Here is an 11,340-nt window from a genome sequence, read left to right as displayed (position 1 = left end):
GAAGAGGCGCCCGTGTGTAGGTTTGTTGGACATTTAGCTTTCTCGGTCAGACACAATAAACTACAGTTCCCAGGATTCCCTAGCACTGGGCCAGGGAAGCTCAAGCGGTCTCACACTGGGTGATTTCTGCAGTGTGTTGTGGCCATGGATCTGTGGGGGGCTTTTAACCATTTTGAAAAAGACACACACACAAACACACACAGAGGCACAGGCCGGGAGAGGAACGGGCAGCTCAGGGGCCCCCGAAGTCGTGTGTCCTTCTATCCCAAGATCCGTCGGCGGCCCCTTCCCTTCTTTGGGGAGAGGAAGGCCCTGGGGCTCCGTCGAAGCTTCTGCCTGGGGGGCCAGGCTCCGCTGGATCCCTAGGGACTTAGCCTCTCTCCCTCCGGAGGTCCAGGTTCAGGGCCCATTCCCGGCAGGGTCCCTTCGCCCCGGAGCCGCCCCGTCGAGGGTTTGGGGGTTTCCCCACCCAGCGAGCCCCACAACCGGGGAGGGCTTGGGGGTCTTCCTCCTCCTCCTCCTACCAGGCTCGGATGCCGTGCAAAGAGGAGAGCCCTCCGTTCCCTTGCGGGAGGGAGCTCTGCACTGGGTTCAAGTCCGCCACGCCGAAGTTGACGAAGTTGCCGGCGGGCGTCGGGGGCGGGGGCACGCTTTGGACGGCCCCCGGGTAGCTGCAGCTATAGCTGGCGGCGTTGCAAGCGGCCCCGGGGGCCCCGTAGTTGCTGTACGCAGCCGCCGCCGCCGCCGGGTAAGGGCTGTAGGCGCCGTAGGGGCTGAGTTGGAGGGCGGCGGAGTTGTAGGGCGAGGCGTAGGGCGAGGCGTCGGCCGCCAGGCAAGGCTTCCCGTCGCGGACCAGGACCGGCACGGCGATCCGTCGAGGGGGCGGCGGGGGCGGCGGCGGGGCCGGGATGCCCACCATCTCCAGGCTCTGGTCCTGGCGCTGCCTCTTGCACTTGTAGCGCCGGTTCTGGAACCAGATCTTGACCTGGGTGGAGGTCAGCTTGAGCACGTTGGCCAAGTGGTCCCGCTCCGGCGCCGAGAGGTACTTCTGCTGCTTGAAGCGCCGCTCCAGCTCATAGACCTGCGCCTGCGAGAAAAGCACCCGCGGTTTCCGACGCTTCCTCGGCCTCGGGCGCTCAGCCTCCTCCGCGGCGGCGGCGGCGGTGGAGCCGGTGGAGGCCAAGGGGTCCCGCTTCTCCTGCTCCAGGGCTTTCTGGAGGGCGCACAGCTCGGCGGCGGCTGCGGGGAAGAAGACACAAAGGCAGCTAAGGATTCACCGCTCAGAAGCCGAGGCCCTCCCTCCAGTCCATCTGCCTTGGTCCAGCCCCAGAGGAGAGAAGAACCGCTGGACCTGATCCCCTTCCCCACCACCACTCCCTTCTCCCTTTGTGTCCTTTAAGAACCATTTGTAAGATGCTCTGAGAACCTTTGTGGCTGAAGAGCGGGGCACAAATATTCAAAATAAATGAATACAAATAAATAAATTCACCCATCTATCCACCTCTTAAATCCAAAACACACACTGCAGAAATAACCCAGTTTGAGACCACTCGAACTGCCCCGGCAATCCTGGGAACTGTAGCTTGTTGAGGCACCAAAGTTCTCTGACAGAGGAGGCGGAATGGCTCACAAAACTACAGTTCCCAGGATTCCCTAGCGTTGAGCCAGGGCAGTTCAAGCGGTCTCAAACTGGATCATTTCTGCAGCGTGTGTTTTGGACATGGATCGGCTTTAGGGGGAGAAGGGAACGTTTGAGGACTTTCAAGGGGGATCCAAGCCTTCACAGTAACAGTGGGCCCTGGGTTGTGGTCAGGATGAGCAGATGTCCTCTCCACAAAGGAGGACCAGATTAAAAAGAAAACTCATAGAAATATAAATGCGTGCTTCTTAGTCATGCTCAGAATGGAGGACCTTTTGAGATTCTTCCTGGACAGAAGCCTGAAATGTAGGACATGTCCTGGAAAAGGAGGATGTTTGGTCACCCTGGGTTTGGTTCCAGGACCCCCAGGGATACCAAAATCCGTGGATGATCAAGCCTCATTATACACAATGGCATAGTAAAATGGTGTCCCTTGTGTAAAAAGGCCAAATCAAGGTTTGCTTTTGAGATTATTTTGTGTGTGTGTGTGTGTGGGGGGGGTGTATGTGTGAATATTTCAGGGAGGTCACGGACATGAATTTGCAGGACCTAAGCAAAGCAGTGGAGGATCGGGAGTCTTGGAAATGTCTCATTCATAAGGTCGACTCGAGAGCACTTAAAAACAACAGATTTCCAAGCGCTGACTCTGTAGATATGAAGGGCCCACTATATACAGATTTTACTATATCTAGGACCCTGTTTGTTGGTATTGCTTCATTTGTGTCCCCCCCCCCCCCCAAGACTGTACCTTGTCCTTCTCCCTGGAGCGCAAGGCAGCTGAAGAACACACCCCTCCCCTCTTTTATCCTCAGGACAACCCTGTGAGGTAGGTCAGATCAGCCAAGAGAACTTCACGGACGAGGGCGGATTTCGGCCAGGCGCTCAAGGTCTGCACTTGCTGGTTCTCAACGTAGTAGCCAGGAGTGGTCCACTGGCTCCCAGTGAAGACAGAGACAGCCCACACTTAGGATGCTTCAACACTAGAAATAACGCAGTTTGACACCACTTCGCATTCCCATCCTATGGAAGCTTGGAGTCTGTAGTTTTACAAGGTCTTTAGCCTTCTCTGCCAAAGAGTGCCAGTGCCTTACAAAACTACAGATCCCAAGATTCGGTAGGCTGGAGCCATGGAAGTTAAAGTGGTGTCAAACTGCGTTATTTCTACAGTGTAGGTGCACCCTTAGAAACAGGGTCTAAATCCTGTTGTTAGTCCTGACTAAAGCTGATCTATTAAATCAGTGGAGGTTTTTTTTATATATAAATCTAAATCGGTGGAATTCATTTATCTCTAAATCAGTGGGATTTACCTACCTGTTGACAATTTGAATGGATTGGCTCTAGCGGGCACTAACCAACAAGATGCCAGCCCTGGTCTCTATTTGGGACCAGAAAGAAACCAGTCATTCTCGAACCACGTCTGGCTGAAGGGGAATAAGGATGCGCCTGCCTTCATCAAATAAAACACAGAAAGTCTAACTCGACTACGCTCCAAAACACACTGCAGAAACAATCCAGTTTGAGACCGCTTTTAACTTCCCTGGCTCAGTGCTAGGGAATCCTGGGAATGGTAGTTTATTGTGGCCGGCCAGAGCTCCCTGCAGAGAAGGCTAAATGTCGCCCGGAACTACAGCTTCCAGAACTCCTTAGCATTGAGCCAGTGCAGTTCAAGCGGTCTCAAACTGGGTTGTTTCTGCAGTGCGTTTGGACTCATATCTGTGAATTCCAACGCTGTGAGGTAGGTCAGTCAGCCTAGCCTTGCTTCTGGGACAAGAGGAATGGGAATTATCTAAAAGGCAGGAAGGATTGCCCACTTCTGCCACCCAGGGCCCTAGCACACAGACCTCCTTAAAACGAAAGCCCGACGTCCCCCATGCTGCACCTCCAACAACAAACCCATTTACACACATTTGTATAATATTGTAAATCGGAGATCTCCAAATCGCCTGTCTTTTGTCTTTCGCTTTCCCTCCTCCCTAGAGGTATTTGCCACAGACACATCTACAGATGGCCAAGGTGAATGCAAGACATCGAAGCACAATTTGGGCTGCAGGTCCCGCTAAAGCCAGGCACCAGCCTGCTCCCATTGCTTTCCATGGGCGGCCTGAAGCATATGCTTCGCTCCTTCCACTGAAAACCATGGCAGTCAAAAGCACGGAAGGCTGAGTCTTTCCTCGTTTTTCTGCGTCCACAGAAAGCTCGCCTAGGCAGCGCAGATCCTAAAGAGAATCCGTGTTTACTCCGAAGTAACTTCCCGCCAATTACTTAGAAATAACGACTAGGAAAGATCGCCTCCTCCAAGAAAAAAAGAAAAGATCAGACTGAAAGGCTGGATGCGGGTGGACTTATTTTCATGCAAGGCTTCTAAACTATTTCTACCAAAGAAATACGTTCACGGCTTTTCCCCTGCAGACTAGTAGTTGTCGTGATTGTTGTTATGATTTCAATTTTAGTACAACAAGTCTCGGATTGAAACCGCATCGACTCCGTCTCATATTCAGTGGATTTGTCCAATTCGCTGATTTTTGTCAACGATCGTAATGACATGCATAATATGCATTTGTTTTCATAAATCTCAAGGGCATAGAGTTAAGTCTTACTCTTTCAAAAGACCGACTCCATTATAATCCTTCCATTGCATACACTTCGGATCGTAAAACTATAAGTAAGTAGCCAAATCCGGACGTGTTCGGGCTGCATCTGCACTGAGGAAACAAAGCAGTACAACACCGATTTAACTGCCATGGCTCAATGTTGTGGGATCTGGGATTTGTAGCTTGTTGTGGCACCAGAGCTCTTCGACAGACAAGTTTAAGCATCTCACAAAACGCAAATCCCAGAATTCCGTAGCATTGAGGAACGAGAATTAAAGCGGTGTTAAAAACTGCTTTATTTTTTAGGAGCCCCTGAAAGCTTCGTTCTTGCGGAGACTCATACTTGACAGAAACTCTTTTGGGAAATCGGTGGCTCTGGACGAGGACATGGACCTCTGAAAACGCAAGTCTTGCCCCTATCCCGTTTCAAACGCTTCACAGGATCCGACCCTAACACCGGAGGGAACTATGTCTCCCAGGAATCCCTGTGCCTTACGTGTGTAAACACAGAATTAGACTCTAGGCACAGACAAGCTGTAACTGGATCACTCTCATGCAGGTATACTCCGGGTATAGTTATGCGTCCTCCAGCCAACTCTGGCTTAAGCCGACTCTGTCATGGGGCTTCCTGGGCCAGGTATATTCAGAGGGAGCTTGCCATTGCCTTCCTGCCTGAGCCGAGAGTATGTGACCCACCCAAGGTCACTCCGTGGGTCTCCATGGTCCAGCGGGGATTCACACTGGACTCCTGGAGTCCTAGTTCGACACCCAAACTGTGGGCAATCCAAGTTTCCTAAGGCTTCAGCCTTTGTTAAGGAAGCAAAAACATCTAAACATCAAAGCTATCAAAGCCAGACCTGTTAGGGCCTAGCTTTAAGTCAGCAGAGTAGCAGAATCGTGTCCTTATCTAACGATGCTTCTCTAAGAACTGAGACTGACTCACAAACAACCCAAGTAGCTTACAGCTTAAACTAAAGTTTACTAATGGCTCGAATCTACCTATGATACTAAATCTAAACCTAGCTAATGAATAGTTCAGGTAGAAGAAGAAGACATCTTTATTTCACCATCAGAAAGTTGAGGGAGGAGGAAGATAGGGGGCCAGCAGAGAAGCAAGGGAGAATCTCTTTATGGGAGAGAAAACTTCGTCAGAGGAAGTGACCTGAATCACACGGTTTGTTTATCAGTTTACAAAGGTATTTATATTGCCCTGTGATTCAGTAGGAGCAACACCCGAACCACTAGACATACTGTCCCCTTTAGAAACCCAAACAGATGGATAACTTTATTTCATGCTTCCCTCGCCCTGGGGAAATTAAGGTGGAAGGAGAGCCAAGAAATAATATCCATCTTCACAAATCATTGGAAACCTACCCCGACTTTTCCAAAACTCCCCAAACATCAAGGACAGTTCTCTTCCCCAAGAATTTTGGTCGGGGCTGATAAATTCACAGCCTAGGAAATGCTCTCATTTTCGGTAAGGTCTACCCCGAAAACTAGAAAGCAACAGAGAAACTACACGTCAATCTTGGTCGTCTTTGCTCGCGGTCCATGACACTTATTGACAACGTATGCAATCTTGTAGCACTTTTGAGATGAAGGTCCAAAACAGGCTGCAGAAATAATCCAGTTTGAGACCTCTTTAACTGCCCTGGCTCAGTGCTAGGGAATCCTGGGAATTGTAGTTTATGGTGGTACCAGGGTTCTCTCACAGAGGTGGCTGAATGACTCACAAAACTACAGTCCCCAGAATTTTCTAGCATCGAGCCAGGGCAGTTAAAGCAGTCTCAAACTGGATTATTTCTGCAGTCTGTTTTGGACCTAACTGTACGAAAGAAGTAGTAGTATCATCGTCTGCATCGAAGAGCAGGAAACAAGCGGTCGGAAACTACGCGCCTGGTTATGGCACCCTTTGAAGCATTAGTAAACTCTACTCTGTCTAAGAAAGCATTCGGGCTTTTAATGAAATAATATAATATTAATACTTTATTTATATCCCGCCTCTCTGTCAATGACAAATGAGGATTCCTCCAAAGTTCAAGGAGTAAGCAAAGCGACCCATGGAACAAGTATACTTTACGAAGCAGGCTTGGAAAACAGGGAAGTTATGATGCTTCTCCTCCTCCTCCTTTCTCCATCAGAAGCGATGCTCCAGAAGGCTTCATTAGAAGTTACTCCAGTTACTATCAATGCAACTGACTTGAAAAATCGAGCCAAGGGGACTGAGGCACAGCCCTAGGCCTTCCTTCTGGGAAAGATGGAAGAAGGAGTGAGATTGTGCTCCTATTACAGAAAGAAAGGTGGACGGAGGAGTCTCATCGTCAGCTCGTGTTGGAGCCCTGATATGCAGGAGGATCATAGATGTGTCTAGACCAGGGTAAACTCCACCGGGATGAACGCGATTTATTTCTAAGTAAACGGTGCAAGGTTATACAAAGAACCTTCTGCTGCAGTCTTTCCTCCCGTTTAGCTGGACTCTGTGGGATTTCCTTCTAGTTTCCTTTTGCAGCCTGGGACTCTAAGCAGGAAACTGTTTTTTAAGCTCAGCATTGACTGGCAGGTTGTGATTAATTTTGCCTACTTGCAGGGGGGACATTTACTTTCCCTATCCATTCTCAGGGAAAGATGGTTAAATATGAAGGATGTTAACAAAACACAATCTTGACTTCGACCTGCCCTCCATGTCTCTTAGTGGTCGATAATGCTTGAGGAGGCTCAACCGTATAGGAGTCTTGCTGGTCCAATTTTCTCTGGAAATTTGAGTTTTTGCAGGGCAGTTAAAGCGGTCTCAATCTGGATGATTTCTTCACTGTGTCTTGGACCCTAGTTAGACTTCCTTAAATTTTGAATGTAGGTTTTAGCAGTGACGGAAGCTTTTTGAAATTATTATTAACTTCAGTATCGTGATGACCCACTCTCTCACGGATTAGTTCTCCCAGAGTTATAGCCATTTCCAGAGTTCATGTCTATAATCTGGGAGAACTGATCCGTGAGAGAGAGATTAGGCCGCCACGATACTAAAGTTAATAATAATTTTTAAAAACTTCTGTTGCTGCTAAGACCTACATTCAAAACTAAAGACGTTTAGCTAAGATTGTCCATTCAAGCCTAGTAACTCAGTTAATTACTAGATAATTAGATACATCAATACTTCAACTCGGTGTCTAGAGAAGTCAAATGGCGCACTAGGTGCAGTTCAACTGCTTTCATTACTAAAATTATTGTTGACATGAATGGGCCGAAGGGTCAGGCTTCAATAGCACGGAAGGACCCTAAGGGCTGCTTTTGCAAAGAACACAACAAAATATCGACGGGCTCGTTGGACACTTTCCCTGGCTCCAGAAAGGCCCCCGCTGAAAGCGGTGGATGATGATGATGAGGAGGAGGATGATGATGCGAGGCCCTAACCCTGGCAAGACCCATCTCCCCCCTTCTTTTCTTTGGCTCCCTTTCTCCAGACTCCCTCCCCGGGGAGTCCCTCCATCACCGCCCCGATCCTTTGGCTCTAGCAGCCCCAGGGACTCCCGGGGAGGCTCTTAGCCGGACCCAAGGCAGACAGGCCACCGCACCGAAGCCTGAGGGGAAGAGGGGGCTCTTGTGAGCCGCCTTGGGCCCCTTTCTGGGAGAAAGGCGGCACAAAAAGGACATAAATTAAAACAATTAAAAACAGGGCTCTGTCAGGACGTCTAAGAACCGGTCCGCCGCCTCCCCATTTGGAAAGCAGCGAGGCGGCGGTGTCTCCCCACCTCCATCCCCGACGTTTCTCCTGCTCTTCCATCACTCCCACCTCCCCCTCCATCCCCTCCACTCCCCCGCAGCCCCTTCGCGGGCCGCTTACCTTTCTTGTCGGCTTTGGGCTCCTTGGCGGAGTCCATCTCCCCGTAGTGCTTGGCGTAAAAGCTGCCGGGGAAAGCCCCGCTCTTGGCAAGCGTGGCCAGGGCGAGGGCGGCGGCGGAAGGGTCCGGGACAGGGGCCTCCTCGCCCGGGTAGCCCTCCTGCTTGAAGGCGGCCAGCATGCAGGAAGAGGAGGAGGAAGAGGAAGAGGAGGAGGAGGAGGAGGAGGAGGAGGAGGAGGGCGAGCCCAGGGCCGAGGAGAGCTCCAGCGGGGCCAGGCCGGGCTCTGCCTGCTGCTGCTGCTGCTGGTGCTCGAGGCTGAGGATGTCCTTGACGGAGAAGGGCGTGGAGGTGGGGAGGGCCAGGGCCGTGCTGACGGGGATCGGGAACATCCTGAGGGCGGCGGCAGGGAGAGCCTCCTCCTGTCCCGGGCAGGCAGCCTCCGTGGGGCCCGGCTGAGTGCGCCGCTTCCCCGAGGGGCTCCGGCGCTGGGCCCAAAGCCTCCCAGGGCCTGGCCGAGCAGGGGGCGGGGCCAGAGGGAGGGGCGGGGCCTGGGGTTTGGGGGACTCGGGGGCGGAGCCTCGCAGCTCACCCTCAGGCCGCCTAATATAGTCACAGCAAGAGAGAGAGAGAGAGAGGGAGAGGGAGAGGGAGAGGAGGAGGAGGAGGCACCGCCCCCTCTCTCTTCTTCTCTCTCTCTTTCTGTCTCTCCCTCTCCCTCTTTGTCTTTCTCTCTCTCTATGTCTTTCTGTCTTCTCCTTCTCTAGCTCTCTCTGTTTATTTCTCTCACTCTTTCTCTGCTTGTCTCTGTCTTTCTCTATGTCTCTCTCCCCTTCTCTCTTTCTTTCTCTCTCTGTCTGTCTTTCTTTTTTTCCCTCCCTCTTCCCAGCCCCCTCGGTCCGAAAGCTCTGCGCCTTGCCTTCTCTCTCTCTCTCTCTCTCTCTCTCTCTCTCTCTCTCTCTCTCTCAGAAGGGGCAGAGAAGCCGGGGGAAAGCCCCGGCCCAAGAGGGCGACCTGAAGGCGGTGTCGGGAGGGAGGGAGGGAGGGAAGGGGGAGGCTTGGCCGGAGCTGGGGGGGAGGGGGCAGGTGGTCCTGGGCCTTATCTCCCTCTTGCCTGGGAGGAGGGAGGCTGGGGGGAGAGAGAAGAGGAGGGCAAGAGGAGATCTCGGCCAGCGGAGGAGGGACTCTCCAGGCCCCTAACGCCATCTCCCCCGTTGTTTTGAAAGGCAGGCTGCCTGAATCCTGCTGGGGGTCCGGAGGAGTAGCTTGAGGGTGGGACTGCGACTCTGCAGACTTGGATGCGAAGCCCAGCTCAGCCAGGAAACCCACCGGGTGACCATGGGCGAGTCACACTCTCTCGGCCTCAGAGGGAGTGCCCTCTGAACAAATCTTGTAAACTGGAGATCTCCAAAAGTCGGAAACGACTTTGAGGAATACAACAGCAGCAGCAGCAGCAGCCATTCTTATTGGGGGGGGGGGGGTCTCTGAGACCTGAAAGTTATCCCAAGGGCTCCTCCAGGGTAAAAAGGCATAGAAAGGCTGGTCTCTAGGGAATGGTATGAAAGGACAGAATGGTTACGTGCAAGTGATGCCTGTATGTTGGGAGATCCCCTGGGAACGAACAGTAAGCTGGGCTAAACTGTTAAAAAGAAGAGCCAGGCCTTATTTATTTATTTATTTACTTCATGTTTATGCCACTTTTCTCCCAGAAAGGGGCCCAAGGCTGCTCACAAGATAATTGGATCAGCCTAAGTGGATGCACTACTCAGCTACTTAACAAGTAGAGTACAGTCATTGAATCATTGGGATTTGCCTAGATGTTGACTCACCAACAAGAGATTCTGTACCATTCGGATTAAGTCCCAGGTTTTCATTATTCCGCGAACTTTCCAAGGACTCCTCTTCCTTTGGCCCCGAGTCCGCCTTCTATCTTGGCAGAGGCCAGAGGGGGCCTTTTCCGGGACACTTCTGACAGTCCTTCCTCATCATCCTCGATTGTAGCTCTTGTCTCTGGCTTTCTGCCACAGCAGGGCTTCCAAGGAGAAGTAGTACTATATAGAGATAACTGAGATAAAAAGGAGAGGCGAAGAGGCAACAGCAGCAAACCGGGGCGTCCTTTGGATGCCAAGTCGGGCTGCTGTTCCCATCAAGGAGCAGCCCAGGCTCACCAGCCGAAGAACCCCAAAAGCAACCCTTCCTAAAAGCCCCTATCGTTCCTTGCTATTACCATCTTTGCAGTCAAAATATCTACAGTTCAGTGTATTTTCTTAATTTCTAAGTGACCTTCCCCGGGAACAACAACAACATAATTTATTTATATTCCGCCTTTTCCCAGGGGAATCAAGGCGGATCACGACAGAAGTATAACAATAAAATATCATAAAAATACAAAGTCGCGCCGAAACAGTCCCACATCCCAACCCTCCCCCCAAACATAACACATAAACCGAAGAGCAGTAAAATAGAAATGAAACAGCAGATGGATTAAGATTAATTAATTAATTAATTAATCCACCACATTGGCTCTTGTGGTGGTGGATTTTCTAAAATTATTTCTGCTTCTGTTAACTGCCGTCCTAATGATAACTTCGGTATATATAACGCTGGCATTGTTAGATTTGGAAAACCTATGGGTTTTTCTTTTGACCTCAGCTGGGGCTTGAGGGTGGACCGCAAAGAAAAGCCCTTCAGCGGCGCTGGGGCTGAAATGGGAGGCTTCAAAGATATAGCCCTGTTCGTCTGCAGAATCAGTATATAGAGAGGTCTTGTAGCATCTTTGAGACTCACTGAAAGAAAGAAGTTGGCAGATCTTTACTCTGAGGACTCTTGAGTTTGGAGGAAGACTGGGAAGGAAGGAAGGAAGGAAGGAAGGAAGGAAGGAAGGAAGGAAGGAAGGGTGTGACCATAACTGGAAAGGAACACAAAGCATCGCAAAACGTAGGACATTCAAGGAAAAATGTTCGTACATACAAAATATAGAAATATAAATGTATGCGCCTTACTCAGTCATGATCCAAATGGAGGACATTTTGGAATTCCTCCTGGACACAAGGTTGGAATGTAGGACAGGGTCCTGAAAAAGGAGGACGCCTGGTCACCCTGGTGGAACACTCACAGTTCCAGGAGAGACCCCTCTAGTCGTCACAGTTACTACTACTACTACTACTACTACTACTATTATTATTATTATAAAGATTTATTTATAAAGCTCTGTAGGTTTACACAGTGCTGTACATACAATCAATCACTCAATAAAAAGACCTGCCAGTGGCGTAC

At 50.7% G+C, this 11,340-nt stretch overlaps 1 protein-coding gene across 1 annotated transcript; it reads right to left on the bottom strand.

Moving 5' to 3' along the window:
• Positions 1-520: 520 nt before the first annotated feature.
• Positions 521-8,456, bottom strand: NKX2-5 (NK2 homeobox 5). The gene is made up of 2 exons (XM_089496714.1): positions 8,069-8,456; positions 521-1,239 (listed from the first exon to the last, which is right to left on the bottom strand). Exons 1-2 carry the CDS (start codon positions 8,454-8,456, stop codon positions 521-523), a joined length of 1,107 nt encoding a protein of 368 aa, XP_089352840.1.
• Positions 8,457-11,340: the final 2,884 nt, after the last annotated feature.

Source organism: Sceloporus occidentalis, unplaced genomic scaffold, assembly GCF_023333645.1.
Source record: "Sceloporus occidentalis isolate IW3139 unplaced genomic scaffold, rSceOcc1.0.p SCAF_92, whole genome shotgun sequence".
NCBI lineage: Eukaryota > Metazoa > Chordata > Lepidosauria > Squamata > Phrynosomatidae > Sceloporus > Sceloporus occidentalis.
The sequence above is the reverse complement of the archived record's forward strand: the minus strand, read 5'-3'. Positions and strand labels throughout refer to the sequence as shown.

Coding starts and splice junctions, on each gene's coding strand:
- NKX2-5 (XM_089496714.1), bottom strand. CDS start 8,456: ATGTTCCCGATCCCCGTCAGCACGGCCCTGGCCCTCCCCACCTCCACG. Junction 1,240..8,068: donor GCCCAAAGCCGACAAGAAAG/GTAAGCGGCCCG, acceptor TCTTCCCCGCAG/CCGCCGCCGAGCTGTGCGCC.